Source organism: Electrophorus electricus, chromosome 18 (genome assembly GCF_041902795.1).
Source record: "Electrophorus electricus isolate QZ-2024a chromosome 18, ASM4190279v1, whole genome shotgun sequence".
Lineage (NCBI taxonomy): Eukaryota > Metazoa > Chordata > Actinopteri > Gymnotiformes > Gymnotidae > Electrophorus > Electrophorus electricus.
The window spans coordinates 626,210-642,500 of record NC_137514.1 but is presented as its reverse complement, the minus strand read 5'-3'; the positions used below and the strand labels follow the sequence as shown (position 1 = coordinate 642,500).

At 41.2% G+C, this 16,291-nt stretch overlaps 1 protein-coding gene and 1 long non-coding RNA gene across 2 annotated transcripts in view; one reads left to right on the top strand and one right to left on the bottom strand.

The window, feature by feature from the left end:
- LOC113585188 (uncharacterized) overlaps positions 1 to 10,529 on the bottom strand; it is a 44,179-nt gene extending 33,650 nt beyond the window's left edge. The window contains exons 1-16 of the mRNA XM_027022553.3: positions 10,460 to 10,529; positions 9,079 to 9,153; positions 8,856 to 8,880; positions 8,666 to 8,711; positions 8,092 to 8,217; positions 5,978 to 6,168; positions 5,573 to 5,676; positions 4,917 to 5,029; positions 4,272 to 4,493; positions 3,938 to 4,012; positions 3,354 to 3,583; positions 3,121 to 3,196; positions 2,726 to 2,869; positions 1,748 to 1,944; positions 1,415 to 1,518; positions 222 to 331 (exon numbers count right to left, since the gene is read on the bottom strand). Of these exons, the coding sequence (XP_026878354.3) occupies positions 222 to 331; positions 1,415 to 1,518; positions 1,748 to 1,944; positions 2,726 to 2,869; positions 3,121 to 3,196; positions 3,354 to 3,583; positions 3,938 to 4,012; positions 4,272 to 4,493; positions 4,917 to 5,029; positions 5,573 to 5,676; positions 5,978 to 6,168; positions 8,092 to 8,217; positions 8,666 to 8,711; positions 8,856 to 8,880; positions 9,079 to 9,130 (1,815 nt within the window). The 5' untranslated portion in view covers positions 9,131 to 9,153; positions 10,460 to 10,529. The remainder of the gene's footprint in view (positions 1 to 221; positions 332 to 1,414; positions 1,519 to 1,747; positions 1,945 to 2,725; positions 2,870 to 3,120; positions 3,197 to 3,353; positions 3,584 to 3,937; positions 4,013 to 4,271; positions 4,494 to 4,916; positions 5,030 to 5,572; positions 5,677 to 5,977; positions 6,169 to 8,091; positions 8,218 to 8,665; positions 8,712 to 8,855; positions 8,881 to 9,078; positions 9,154 to 10,459) is intronic.
- On the top strand, positions 9,972 to 16,211 carry LOC145652051 (uncharacterized). Its single transcript, XR_014118242.1, has 2 exons — positions 9,972 to 10,092; positions 14,701 to 16,211. It is a non-coding gene; the product is annotated as an uncharacterized LOC145652051 (long non-coding RNA).
- Positions 16,212 to 16,291: the final 80 nt, after the last annotated feature.

The window sequence follows — 16,291 nt, the reverse complement described above, 5'->3', positions numbered from 1 at the left end:
AATAAATTTAAAAAACAGTTCATGTATAAATGCATGTGTATTGAAGGAACTTAAAGTAGAACTTCTAGTATTAATCAACAATACTTCATTGAAAAGTCTGTATGACTGATCGTCCAGGGTCTCATTACATCTGCCTTTGGAGAAGTTACACATTTTGCATGGTCTTGTTATTGGAGTGGGTATCCATGATCTACTGCTCCCTGTAGTCATTGTGGACTTACTGCATTGAACTGAGAATTTAGCAGGTACATCTCCTGCACAGTGGCAGACTGAGAGAATCCGCCGAGGTTCAGTACAATCCAGTCAGAACTGCTGTTGGCCATGCAAGCACCTGCAGGGGGCGAGACTGAGTCAGCAGACAAACTGGGAAAATGGTAACTACAGTTCCTCAACTGCGTACAGCGGAGATTCATCTATGCCATGTAGTTGTGAGTTCAATCTGATCGTTACTACGTAGTTGTGTGAGTTAAATCTGACTGTCAGTGTAAATTTGTTGTCAGTGTGCTGATAATTTTAGTTCTCAATACTGTCTACAATTTCACAAATTCCTCTCATACAACAGCAGCCCTCTTCTTTAGAAAACCCTCCCATTCTTTCACACAGGCACAAAGGCTCACAAAACACACACAAGTTGTTTTATCACAGCAGTAACAAGGCTGTCTAGATACAGTCCAGCATTGGCTAGGTCACCCACAATGCTCTGGCATTCATTACAAACATGAATCCAAGGCCAGTGTCACTGTGTGTACAGAACAAAGAAGAAAAAGAAAACCTTTTTTGAAGTAATGTTTGACTTTCAATAAGAACAAATGTTTTGTTAACATAAAACAGGCATTAAATAACTTTTTCTGGATGTTTTAAAATGCTGTGTGTTTTTGTGTTTATCAAAGTGTCATCTCGGAATGAAAAGATTATGCCTATATTTGATATATAGTGTCCTTTTTCAAACTACTGTTAAAACCTTTGTGCATCTATGCACAATGTTAGGAAAAATTGTCTGTTCAAATGTAAAAAGGTTGCAGCAATTATAGCTGCTAGTGGATGTAAAAAAAACAAAACAAAACAAAACAAAAAATTGTGTGTAATTTGTGAAACTGTTTTCCTAAAAATTAACATGAACGTTTTAATAAGTACAAACATAAGTATTTATTTATTATGAAAACTTAAAATATTGCCAGTCCTTGCTTTTAATGGGGATGTTATATAGAGTGTATTGTTTATTAGGTTTTAGGATTAGGGTTTAAGATGGTAACAGGTCCTGAGGATTTGAGACATCACTTTGCAGAGGAACGGTAATGATGTTAATGAGCACCAGGGTGTATGTGTCTTCTAGCCCAGTTGCATACCTTTGCCATCGAGCTTCAGGTTTGAGTATTTGAGTGTTTGTTTGTCTCTGACAGAGTTTGAGTGGTACCTGTGGAGTTTTGCCTGGACAGGAAAGGGAAGATGAAATCCTTGTAAATAAAGTGAGCACCTTCTTTTGTCATAAGGAACATGTTGTGACTCATCTCCCTCATGCTAAAAGAAGAAACAAAAACAGCAATTAGGTTAACAAGAAACACAAAATGCCAAGTGGGAGTAAACAGGTTACTGAGTGGACTTGTTAATGACATGTTATATAGTGTGTGGGCAGTACATTGTAGGTGTTGGGTAAAGGGTTGACATGCAAATGGAAGTATAGTGTGGGTGCTGTGGGTTGACATTCGAGTGGCAGTATAGTGTGGGTGATGGGCATGAGTAGACATACAGTATCTGGTAGGTCTGGCAGCTGAATGGTTTGGCACTGAGGCAGAGGAGGTACTCGGGGCTCAGGGTGGATAAGAGAGGCTTCAGTTTGATCTGAAACCATGTGCTGATAAACAGCTCATCCTGTAGGTTGCTTGGAGATGGTTTGTAAATACTGTTCAGGACATGACTGAAGGGTGAATCCAGGGAACTGTAGTTCTGGGAGAAAGCAGGACTAAGATTTGCATGATGAAATTTGGCATGATTTGGCATACAAGGCTCACAAAATGTCATAAGCAATGCATAGTGTAACCTCCCATTAATTAACTGGAAAAAACATTGCATTTTATGACAATTTCATCACTAAAAATCATGTATGTAAAAATCATGTATTTGGTAATCTAGTTGGATTACCAAACATTACATCTTCATTCAAACACGATTTGTCACTACAGTGATAAAATAGATCATGAGCAGTCTTTCATTACTCTGACAGCAGAATTTTAGTAATCTTATATGAGAGTTTCAGTACTGTTACCACAGAGTTGAAGTAATCTTATGAGAGTTTTAGTCATATTAGTCAGAGTAAAATTATAGCTGTAACAGCAGTGGTGTTTTAGTAAAGCTATGATCATTGCTGTAACAGGATTCTAGGATTGGTGTTACAGTAACTGTAAGATTTTGCCTGTAATGGTAACCTAACAGTGGTGTGACAGTACTGTAACAGTAACCTAATTGTGGTGTGACAGTAATGAAACAGTAACCTAACAGCAATCTAACAGTGGTGTGACAGTACTGTAACAGTAACCTAACAGCAATCTAACAGTGGTGTGATAGTACTGTAACAGTAACCTAACTGTGATGTGACAGTAATGAAACAGTAACCTAACAGCAATCTAACAGTGGTGTGGTAGTACTGTAACAGTAACCTACTTGTGGTGTGACAGTACTGTAACAGTAACCTAACAGAAATCTAACAGTGGTGTGACAGTATGCTTACAGTCATAGCCAGCTGGTTCATGAGTGTGTTGAAGCTGCCAGAGAGGTATAGCGTCAGGTCCATGAGCGTCTCTTTGTTGAATGTCAGATTAACACTTTCTGCACACCGCATGACCCTTTCCACATAATTCAGCAAATTAACCATCTGGGAAAAAATTACGCTGCATTACTTTTCAGATTATTCATATGTTATGAATACATGAGTATTACACACTTCACAAACATTACAGAATAAAAATACCCACTTCTAATTAAATATATAAAATCTTCTGGTTTGTTACCATATTAGCAAACACAGATTAATTGTAATGCATGCATGCAATTATTTACTGAAATATTTAAAGCTCGAAATATGTATAATACATGATAAACGTATTAGATATGAATGTTACTCACAGGACATGTTGCTTCAAGAGTGACACTACAAATATCCACAGTTTTATTCTTCCCTCTCATCCCATTCTCAATGTAGCTTTGGGAACAAATTAATTGGCAAACATTTGAATACACTAAATATTCATAAATTTGAATTTATATTCTCTGATATTTTTGTCCTCTCATCCGTGTACAGAATTGATTGGTTGTGCTTTGATAAAAGTAGTGATTTCACAGCAGTGTTTGATACTCACAACAGATTATGAAAGACAGCAGTGAGGTTGCCTGGAATGTCTCTGGGTAGGAACCTGTTCACAATGGGAGCCACGATGTATGTGAACCAGGAGTTAACGTCTGTCGGATCAAACAGCTCCTGGTCCGATGCATCTGTGATATTCTCCTTGTATGGAGCTGCTAACTCTGCCAGAGTCCAGTTCAGCATGGCCTGCACCAAAGTTGCACTGCTCATGCTGTCCAGGTTGGGCTGTAGGGAAAATAAACCCATTAGGGTAACAAGGGTAACATTACTCATGAACCAGGAGATTTCATAATTAATCCTAAATTTGTACTGCAGCTGGTTAGTAGGAGATGCTTAAGGCAAAGGTAATAATACTTTTAAATGTAAATGACTTTTAAAAAATGTTACATGTTTTCTTAAAGTTCAAAGTTCAAAAGGCTTTATTGTCATTTCAGCTATATACATGTACACAGCAAAACAAAACAATGTTCCTCCAGAACCATGGTGTAACACAGAACAAGTGCAACAAACAACACACTACACAAGTGCAAACAATACAATACAGTGCAATAGGTAAATGTCTGGTGTCTAGTGAGTTACCTGATGCGTGAGGGATACAAATTCTCTGACGAAACTCCCAGCAGGTCTAAACACTGTCATAAAGCCGTTCACAGCCTACAGATACACCATAATCAAGACCCATTATATGACACTTTGATTACAGACTCAAATCCTTCACTAAAATCCGTACATTATTGCCTGTTTACAGCACCACAGTTTCTGCCTACAACAAAACCACCAACACCTTATGATTCAAATTCAAACGGGCACAGTCTGATTAGTGGGTAAAAACATGATCTCACAGAAGTAAAAAACTAGACTAAGTTTAAAGTTAAAGCTTTAAAGTATGTGAGTGCTGTTGAACCAGTGTAACCTGAAAAAGTGGATCCTGTTGAGAGGGGACAAACAGTGGAGGAAAGGCTGGGTCCCACAAGCTACCGTTGGGTGCTGGCGTCACCGGATCTCCAACAGCCACAACTGAACCCAGCAGACTGTCGAACACCAGGCTGAGGGAAGCATTATCCAGGCTGGCCTCTTCTGAGTATAGCAACAGCTCTGCTTTCTGCTCTGGACTCAACAGGTGCAGCACCTCCATCTGTGCAGTGAGAAAGCAAGAAACCCGTTAGCCACGTTGAATAATGGACCGTCAGAACGGTGAATAAGTTACTGTCAAGCAGGTTGAACAAGTATCCATCAGGCAGGTCGACTAAAAGACTGTCAGGCAAGTAGACTAAAAGACTGTCAGGCAGGCCGACTAAGGGACCGTCAGGCAGGTTCAGTAAAGGACTGTCAGGGAGGTTGTCAGTGTCTATCACACAAGTTAACTAAGAGGCCATCATGCAGGTTGTTTAAGAAACTGTTAGGCAGGTCAACTAAGGGACCATCAGGCAGGTTGAGTCTCTTGACTGTCAGGCAGGTTGAGTAAGGGACTGTCATGGAGGTTCAGTAAGGGATATGTTAAATGTAGAGTTATGCATGTTAGTTCATTATTTTTGAATGTGTGGAGCAGGTTGGGTACCCCACTGAAGAGTATGTTCAAGGATGTGAAATCTCTCAATCTGGCCAGTACTGAAAACGAGCCAAAGTTCTTTATGAGCCAGTCCTCAGTGCTGTCACTAGGGAGCACACAACCTAAAACACACATATACAAGTATGTGTACACACACAAACATACATTACACTTACAAATAACAATTTATTATTTCACGTCTCATGCACCATATATATATATATATATATATATATATATATATATATATATATATATATATGCCTGGGACATGATGTTCCCTTAAGAGTAATTATAATGGGCTGTTTCATTATGAGTAATTCTGATGGACTGATCCATTAGGAGTAATTATAATGGGCTGTTTCATGGGTGTAATTACGATGAGCTGTTTCATTGGGGTAATTATGATGGGCTGTTCCCTTAGGATTAATTGTGAGATACCACTAAGAGTAATTAGTAAATCCTGTTCAATAAGGGTTAATTAGGATATTCTGTTCCATTAGGGATAATTAGGATATTCTGTTCCATCATGCTTAATTAGGATATTTTGTTCCATTAGGGTTAATTAGATTATTCTGTTCCATCGGGGATAATTAGGGTAATTACAAGATGATTTCAAGATGAATTCTGTTCCATTAGGAGTAACTAGGAGGGCATATTTTTACCTGCAGATGTGTTTCTGGACAGGAATGGGTACAAGAAGAGTGAATAGATCCATTCTTGCTGCACCGGGTCCAAACCAGAGAAATGCTGACTTAGCTTCTGCACTCTACAATGCACACACACACACATACACACACACACACACACACACACAGATAATGTAATGACATGTAATGTTCTTTTAATGCAGGTTTTTCATGGACCTGTATGTTACATTTGTGTGTGTTTATGTATATATATGTGAAAGTGTGTGTGTGTATCCGCACCTGTGTGTGTGTATGTGTGAACTAGTGTGCTCATACACAGTCTGGTATTGTGTTTGTATGTTTGCAAAAATGTGCGTGTGTGTGTGTGTTTGTATATGTGTGTGTGTATGTGTGTGTGTGTGTCTGTGTGTGTGCTCATACACAGTCTGGTAAGTCTGGCAGCTGAAGCTGATGTTACTGAGGCAGGTGAGGAAGTACTGGGACATGGAGGAGAGGAGAGGAGTCAGCTTGACCTCCACCCACAGTCTAATGAAGTCTTCATCCTGAAGAAGAGCGCTAGGGTTCACGCTGACTGCAGCAGACAGGTCCAGCACTGGGACCACACTGGAGTTCTGAGAGAGAGAGAGCGAGAGAGAGAGAGAGAGAGAGAGAGAGAGAGAGAGAGAGAGAGAGAGAGATGAACAGACAGTGAGGGAGAGAGTCACAATAAACTTTATTAATCAATGATGATATACAAACACACAACATACAAACACACCTTACAATTATAAAAAAGTGTAACTCAAAAAATCACTAAAAACCACTCCCTCATCTTTCAGTGAGCACAAAACATCACTGTTACACTGTTACTGTTACATCACTGTTATATTTTCAAACGTTGTCAGATTCATAGCGGAATAAAAAATTATATTTAGCACTATACGATGCTTTACAAATCTTTTAAACACATTTACAATACAGCTATCAGTCTGGCTCTCAATCGAAACACTTTCTACTGATTCACACTGCTATTTTAGATTGCCCTAAAATGAAATTCAAAGGTTGGCATTGTGCTTTCTTCTTCTGTGTGTAATTATACCCACAAATAAAGAGTGCTTATGTAAAAACAAACCAAAGCACAGGGGTGGGCAGCTACTGCACAGAATAATGGGGCCATCCAACTACTGATGTCCAGGCAAGTGCCACCAAACAAAGGTTCTTTTAGGAGCCAACACCTAGAAGATGTACTTTTCCACTGCTGAATCTTTAAAAAATTAAGAACTTTAAAAAGTCCAGAATAAAAAAGCAGCAGATTTTGTAAGGGCAATCTTGTGCATTAGGACTATGTCACAGCACTCAGGCTATGAAGCACAGCACAGGTCAAAAGCCTCCACAGCAGGTTTGCTGGTCTGGTGAGAAGTCTCTAAAGATGAAATGCTGCGACCCTGCTAGCAAGCTGTACAAGCTCCTGTCTGCCAACTTCTTTAGTTAAAAACAACACATTCTCAGGGATCCAATGTAACTTGCCCAAAACAAGTCCAGTAGCACCACCTGGATATTGGACAGCAGACCTGAAGGACGGTCTAAGCACACTAATCTGTGCCACAAAGAAGAGTCGGCCAGGTTGTTACAAATTAGAGTCCGTCCTTTGTAGGCCATATCCAGTTCCATCTGTCAACTCAACCTTTAAATGTTCTCTTAACAATCAATCAATCAATGTTCTCTTAACAATCAACAATCTGATCAGGTTGTCTGTCCCCGAAAAAGACTCCCAAATATTTAAAAGCGTTCCTAACCAAACTCAACCCCTGTGGTAAACATGATGTCCCTTTTGGCCAGCTTCCAACCAGCAAGGCCTCACTTTTGTTCCATTTCACCTTAGCAGAGGAAATACTATCCAACTGTTCCATTGTGCTGAGTAGGTCATCAACACCAGCTTGGATTTTAAGCATCTCAATAACATCGTTAGCATAGGCAGTAAGTTAAGATCAGATAGCAGTAAAGCAAAACCAGAGATAACTCCTTAGCCTGTGTAAGAGGGGTTCTATAGCTAAAACATATAACATTACAGATAGGGCACAGCCTGCTGTATCCTCCTCTGAACCCTGAAAGCAGCACTCAAACCTCTGTTAACTTTCAGCATCAAAATACATGGCCCTGATTTGGCTATGAAGCCATGGCTGAAGACAAAGGCTACTAGAGCCTTCCATAGCTATTCATGTTCAATCCTGTCAAAAGCCCTTTCCTGGTTCAAAGAAATCACACCACTATCCAGACCCAATAGACCTGACATTTCCAGAAGATCCCGAATTAGAGTTATATTGTCAAAAGAGAGTGAAAGAGAAAGAGAGGGGAGAGGTAGAGAGGCAAAAAGGGGGAAAAGAGAGAAGGTGGGAGAGGAAGGGTTGGAGGAGGTATAGAGGAAGCAAGAAAAAGAGAAATGGGGTGGTGTGAGAAAAAATAAAATTGAAGAGGTAAATACTTAGTTCCAATATTACAAATGAGTCTGATGAATATAAGGATGAGATGGGTGTACTGGCTCCTCCCTCCCCTACCAGAAACGAGTAGATGTCAAGTATGGCTTCAGCGAGCCCTGTCAGGTGAAAGAGATTCTGTTCCCCTGCTCCAGGGCCTGACGGCACCCCTACACACATCAGGAAGTCAGTCATCGTGTCAGGAGCCTAAACACACCAGCATAAAACAACATAAATATATCTATAAACAAAAGCATAAACAACAAACAAACCATGGACAATCAAGAGAGTGATCAGGATGTGAGCATTTCTACTGATGGAAAACAATCAGAAACCTACTAAATATGAGACAACAGTATAGTAGGGTAAACAAGACACAGATTTCAGATTAGGCTAAATAGGAGAATTCTGTTTTTGGGAGCAACTCCATTATGTCAGGAATATATATCTGGAAGATCCCCTTAAATCTTAAACACTGCTCCTTTAAAACTTCAGCTATTAATTTATCAGTGGATAAGTCAGAGAAGAAATGAAGGCAGCAGTGTTCAAGTGTGTGTGTGTGTGTGTGTGTGTGTGTGTGTGTGTGTGTGTGCACATGTGGATATGTGTGTGTGCACGCGTGTGGATATGTGTGTGTGTGTATTCAAAGACTTACAGCAGGACAGTTTTGTTGTGTAAGGCCACTGGCTGTACAGGTTCCACTGTGGAAAGTTGCAAAGTGCATCATTAGTAGACAGAGAGAGAATGAGAAAAAGAGGAAAGAGAGAGAAGGGGAAAGAGAGCACTATATAACACAATAATTACACGTCATTATATTGTAAGCATGGTATAAGTATTTTACTTACTTCTGCAGAACTGCACATACAGTACCTACACCAAAGAGAACAAACACAACAGACAATAGACAGAACAGACAGGACAGAGAACAGGTAGAACAGAAAACAGGAGGAACAGACAGGACAGATAAATGGGAGATTTTCTTTAAGCACAATTAAAATAACATCATAAATACAATTAAAATAATGCCATTAATAAATGGGTGTAATAAATGATTGAAGCTTTACACACCAAGGCACAAATTGCCTAAATACAGGAGCAGAATAAGATGGTCTGTCCGCATGATATGACACTGAAGAATTCACTCTGTGGCCCAAGAGACAAAGATAAGGAAGAAAATTATAAGCATAGCTGTATAGATTTAGGAGACTTATAAAAAGTTATACTTGATTCTCTGAAGGCTTTTATTCTTTAACTCATTTAAATATATGCATGAGAGGTCATGAGGTCTAATGAGCAAACAAAGAAAGCAGGTGTCACTCAGGACAGGTCCAGACAAAACAAAAAAAACAAAACAAAATAAAACTCAAAAACAAACAAACAAAAAAAATTAATAAAAGAATAAACAGTATAAGATAATGTTGATGAAGATGGTGATGATGATGGTGATGATTAAACTGATGATGATTTCCTTTTGAAAGAGGTATGCATATAAAAAATAAAGCTTCAGCACTTCTGGTCTGATTTGGGTTGAGAATTTACAAATATCAGCTTACTAAAGAAAGCACCACTGATCAAAACTGAGTAAATGAATGAATGAAGTGAAAGCTGCATAATTACAAATACAAAGCTACAGCTACATATAAAGCTAAATAAATAAACAAAACTAAACCAGCCGCATTGATTAAAACTGGGCTAAGTGTTATCATGCTGTAATCACCCTGCTTGCTTCCTGTAAACAAAAGACCTCCCACACAAGCTCTCTGAATGTCAGGAGTCTTTTCACCCTTCACACACAGAGCTAAACAATACTGCGTAGGTGGATCTGTAATGCTGGCTCGACAGGTCTAGCAGCAGGTCTGGTTTTTCTGGTTGTGTGGGGACTGCATGCATATGCAGAGGAAGATCAAATGCTTCGTATCTCAGCTGTGGGTCACACCCCTGCCTTTTACACTCATCAAGCAGTGGTAGCTCAGAGGTTAAGATACCTGATGGGTAATCAGAAGGTTGCCAGTTCAAGCCACACTGCCGCTAGGTTGCTACTGTTGGGTCCCTGAGCAAGGCCCTCAACCCTCAATTTCTCAGGTAAATCACTTTGCATAAGAGTATCAGGTAAATGTAAGTATTAATAAATAACATTAATACTCTAATAACAAACTAGCAGAGTGGTGTCCTAGAAAGCTGATTGGGGGGAAAAAAAATCACTAAAACATTTGTTACAAGATATAGTCATTAGAAAATGACTTGTGTTTAAAGTTTTGCTACTACTCTAAATCTTGCCTGGCATTTCCAAGGAAGCAAAGATTTAATTTCAATGTTCATCTTCATCATTCCAGTGTACACAAACAAACCAACTCATTTTCATGAAATTGATGCAGCCAGCATTCAAATGTCTAACATAGTTTTTGAGAAATTATTTACAATAATACTTAGAGAAAGAGAGCAACTGTACCTGTGAAGTTATGTACCTGTGAGGTTTATATTCCTAGCAGATGTGTGTGTGTTTGCACATGACAGCCAGCTCTTTACACAGTGACTCCGCCCATACAGGAAGCACATCTTATGGGAACTAGACAGAGAGGGGCAGAGCAAAAGAAAGAAAGAGAGAGAGAGAGAGAGAGAGAGAGAGAGAGAGAGAGAGAGAGAGAGAGAGAATGCTTTGTGTTCCCTAAGGACTGAAATACTTGATTAGTTAGATCTATTGAATAGATGAATAGTTAGCTCCGTGAGACACACCTCTCTGTGGTGAGGTGAGAAATCATAGCAGAGCACAGACAGAAGGAAACACATACACCTTTACTTGACTTGGGTAAATGTAATATATAATTATATTTTTATGCTTTTCAGATTTTAACTTAACTACCTACATACCACTCGTTCTATTTATTATTTAGTACAAACTTTCATATTTACCTAATTGCCTAAATTTAAAATGTTCCATCAAATTCATTAAAGGATCACAAAGCAACCTAGATAAGAATATTAATGAAAAAAAAATGTAGCTGAAATATTTAAACAAGGAGAAAATAAAAAGAAAGAAAATATAAATTAAAATGATTGGAATGCAATAAAATAATTGGTAGAAGTTTAATATAAAACAAAACAGGAAACAACTATAATCACGGTGTTAAAAAGGCCAAGCCGGTGTGGGACAAGGCACATGGTGTACAACCCAATAAGATGCCTGGGTCTGAAATAGCTGTTTTTGCTGCCACACAGCTGAAAGGATCCCTTCCTACGCTTGTAAAGCATACTTTGATAAGACAGGCTCCTGCTCAGGCAGATGTTTCTGTGCCGAAGGCCACAGACACGTCTGAGCTGAATCAGGTAGCTGAGAGGGGGGTTTCTGGAGGAGGAGCAGACAGCAAGCCCACACCTGCCCTCCATCCTAACCTCGCCTCTCTACAGCAGCGTGAGACTTCGGGGCATGGCTCCAGTCCCCCCATGAATATTTCTGCTCCATTCATGATGCTGGGTGAGAAACTGTGTGGAGTTATGCCTCCTAACATGACTGATATTAAAAATATTTGTGACAGTTTACCTGATCCGATTAATGTTCATGCATTTGTGGATGCATTGTGGATGCATTAAATATGCTTAATTAACAGAACCTGATTTCAGGACCATTCTGATGTGTTGTTTAAAGCACAGGTTTACTGAGGAGGAGCTGATTAAATGCATTAAGTCACTGTTGTTTAGCAACGACACCCTCCCAAATTCAAATAGCAACGGAGCCCATGTTTATTACTGGGTCCAGCATAATAACATTTGTAGTTATTCCTGGTTCTCCATTTAACCTGTTGGGTCGCGATTTGATGTTTAAAATGAATCTCTCTCTCTTGAGCAGGGCAGAATAACGATCCATTCCAGACCAAATATCTCTATGTTTACAGACATGCTGGGCCAGCCTAGCAACACAGCAGATCATTCTATACTTCCTGAACTGGAAGACATCCCTTTAATCTCTGTAGGCCACACAAACGAATGTAGGGCTTATAGATTGTCCTCCCTACAAGGCTTGACTCAAGCACGGTACCCGTTTACTGTAAACAGTATCCAAAATCTCCTGAAAAAGAAGCAGGTCTGTCACCTATCATTGACTCCCATTATCATTCCTACTGTCACCCTACAATACATCTGTAAATCCGACACGTAAACCAGGTGGTAAGGGATGGAGATTTCAGGTGCATTAACGACGTAGTTCCTATAGCGCCGCTGGTGCCTGATGTGTCTGCCATTTTAACTGCTATACCTGCACACCACCACTATTTTTCTGTTGTAGATATTTGCTCTGCCTTTTTCTCTGTACCAGTCCACGTGGACAGCCAACCACTTTTCACATTTAGATTTCAGGGTAGGCAATACATGTGGTGCCAGCCCCCCAGGGCTTCCTGGACACCCCAGCTGTGGTCTCCGCTGTTGTAAGAGACGCATTGGAATCCTGGGCCCCTCCAGAGGGCTGTGTTATTATCAGTTACGCAGACAGAGTCTTCTTGTCATCAACAACTGAGGAGCACTGCGTGATGGGGTCTCGCTCACTACTGAAACATCTGGCTTCATGCGGTTTTAAGGTTTCACCATCTAAGATCTAGTGGTGCAAGCTGTCTGTCACGTATCTGGGGTTCCTGCTGTCTGCTGGTGAATATCGCCTCTGCGATGACCGTCAGACAGTCAAACGTGACATCCCTCTACCCTACACAAAGCAAGCCATGCTGATTTTCCTGGGTCTGGTTAACTACTGCCGCCGGTGGGTGCCGGATTGTCCTTTTCATGATAAAGTCCTCAGGCAGGGCTGTAGAAAAGATACATTGGTCTGGACAGGGCTGTCCTGATACGTTGGTCTGGACTGAAGCCATGTATAACTCATTTAGGACTCTGAAATCGGCCTTGTGCTCTGCTCCAGCACTTGGCCTGCCGAACTATAATCTGCCCTTTCACCTCTACGTTTCTGAAAATGGCTCCACAGCCATGGGCGTCCTGTCCCAGGAGCACACCGTGGCTGCCTCGGCCCTGCTGGTCACTGACGCAAACAATTGGCACTGTCTCATCCCAAAGTTCATATCATTACTATTCTGAATAACATTCAAACACAGCACATGATGACACAGCAACGTTCGGGCAATGAGGCCATCCTCTGTGCAATTCAGAACTTAACCATTAAATGACACACGACCCTGAGTTAACCTGTTAGTCTGTTACAATCGCGTTTGACATCGCTAAATCATTCTGTTGACTCTGTGCCCCACGACTGCATAGAGGCTACCCATGAGTCCTCGAGCATGCACTCTGAACTCTCTACCATGCCACAGGAGGCTTACTCTCTCCCTTACAGGTCTGCTCAAGCAGCTGAACTGATGGCAGTGACCAGGGCCTGTCATCTATTCTGGGATCAGGTTGTCACAATCTATATTGATTCCCGTTATGCGTTTGGGGTTCCTCATGACTTTGGTAAGCTTTGGCACTCCAGGGGGTTCCACACCTCGGATGCTAAGCCCAATTCTAGTTCAGGGCTAGTGTATGCACTTTTGTCTGCATGTACACTACCAGCTCAGCTGGCTATCATAAAGATCAAGGGTTCAAGTTCAAGTTCAAGTTCAAGTTCGGTTTATTCGTCACATGACACGTCATGACACAACCTCTGGATCTGACACGGCCACTGGCAATGACTTAGTAGACGAGGTTGCATGTTGTGCAGCTGTTAATGCCCCCTCATGCCCATCTGGTGTATCATCAACATGTGAAGCTGTCTCTACGTTTTCTCATTGCTTGGTGCCGACTGATATCGATCTGTGTTTCTTACAAAGTCAGGGTACATGGCAGGACTCCTCTCACTGGGCTGATCAAGGATGTAGTCCTGATAAAAATGGCCTAATCCATGACCCAAAGGGGCATATCGCCATTTCCATTTGCCATTTCTTGTGCGTCATTTTCATGTCACACGAAGGGGGGTAACAGCTAACATTCAAAGACAGCTTTGTATACCTGAAACACGTAAAACTGTAAAACTCCTAGATAGCTGTTTAACCTGTGCTAGAAACAACCAGGGTAAAACACAAGCCAAACATGATGCCTTGCTGGCTCCTGAATATCCCTTTCAGTGTCTACCTTGTGGTCAGTTCAAGTATCTGCTAGTGATTGTAGACAGGTTTTCTAAGCGGACTGAGGCGTTTCCTTGTTCTAAGGAAGACGCTCGCACTGTGGTTAAAATCCTAGCCAAAGAGATAATACCGAGGTACGGTATGGTGATAGATTCAGATCAGGGACCCCGTTTCATTTCTAAGGTAACTCAGAAACTATGCACCTACCTAACTATTGACTGGAAGTTTCACATCCATTATCATCCTCATTCATCTGGCATTGTTGAGAGAATGAATTCTACCTTGAAAGAAAGGTTAACAAAGACCATGATGGAAACAGGAAATAAGTGGATAGATCTACTGCCAGCAGTGTTATGTGAGATTAGAATGACACCCAGTGCCACCACCAAATTGTCACCATTTGAGGTCATTTTTAGTAGACCATTTACCACCCCATGGGTCAGAGGTAACCCAGGTGTTTGTCAGTCAGATGACATGGATGTGATCCTGGCACACTACACCAAAATGTTGATTGAGAAATTGAACAGTGTGCATGGTAATGTCTCTTGCGCTCTCCCCCTTCCCACAGACAAGCCTACTCATCCATTTATTCCAGGTGACACTGTTTTGGTCAAATCACTGAACCCTCGGAAAGTTGGCAAAGCTGCGTATGGACTCCCACAACCATGATCGCAGTAACCCGAACCGCTGTGCTAACATCGGGATCAGCACAGTGGATACACGGCAGTCAGCTGAAGAAATCACCAGTAGCTGATGCGTCCAAGCCAAATGCACCTTGACACATTCACATATAATACAAAATTTGTTATATGATTTCATGCTGGGGGGCTGCCCCTCGGCTGCACCACACACCAAGGAAGTACTCCTTGGCCCTGTTGATGTCAATACACTTTAGCACTCGTATTATAAATTGATAGATATCCTATCCACCTATTAATATCCTTTGCAGACTCTTTGGTCCTTTCTCTCCTTGTTTTCCTGATATGCAAAACCTTACTATAGGAATAATGGGCCTCATCTGTGAGATAATACCGGAATTATTTTCAGTCTTGATGCGTACAAAAGGGGGGATAGTGGGCTTTCAGAGTCATCAACAGCAATGTAATGGCAATTTAGCCTGTGTGGTCTCCCTGGTAATGGCAGGAGAGGTAGAGCCAGGGAAGGATTGTCTGGTATGTCAGGCATTCCATACACCCTGGGTACCAGTCCCAGTATATGATGTTACCACAGGGCAGGGATAAAAAGTCTGTAATTCCCAGCACCCATAATAGGTATGATGGGTACGTATTGGCTAACCCATGGACTAACCCCAGAGTGAGCGTAGGTTGGAGTTTGTTCCTGGGAGGAGGAACTACTGCAGCCCTTAACAAGATTAATGGTTTGGCATGGCAGGTACTTCATTTAGCCAATAGGACTGAAAATGCCCTGGCATTGCTCAATGATGAGGTAGATAAGATCCGTACTGGTTTTGCAGATCTGCCTAGCCCTAGATCTCCTCTTGGCAAAAGAGGGAAACGTCTGCAAGGTCATTAATGAAACGTGTCCCTAGTTACTATAACAACATTACTGACATCATTTTGCACATGAAGGCTGCTATTGCTGAGCCTCCACCTGCTATTGATTCTTGGTTCAGTTGGCTGACGGACCTTGTCGGCTCTTGGGGATCTTGGCTCATAAACATATGTTTTCCCGTAATCTTGATTATTGTGTTGATTCTTGTTTGTGGCCCCTGTTTATTGTCACTGCTGTCTTCTTTCATAACTTGCATCTCTACCTCTGTGATTAATCATGCTAATGTTGCCTTGGTGTCTGCGTACGAGAAAGGTCTATATACTGATTTATTATTCCTATTGGAATCATAGGGGGGAGTGTTAGACATTATAGCCTTTCTGTCTTCAGGCACCCAACGCAAGGTCTCTGCCTATCAGCCATAACATGACGGCTTGACCGCGAGCTGGTCACCCGAGGTCAGCCGCTCCCTCTTTTTGTCTCCTTTACCCCTCCCTTTCTCTTTCTCTCTCTCTCTCTCTCTCTCTCTCTCTCTCTAAGCACAGGACTGGCTCATGGCAGGCACGGGAACAGCTCATGGCTCAATCATGCAGGGAACATCTAATCTTTACTAACCTTGCTTCTTTTCTTTCTACATAGACCCTTAGAACATGCCTCACTTTTCCCCATCATCCTGT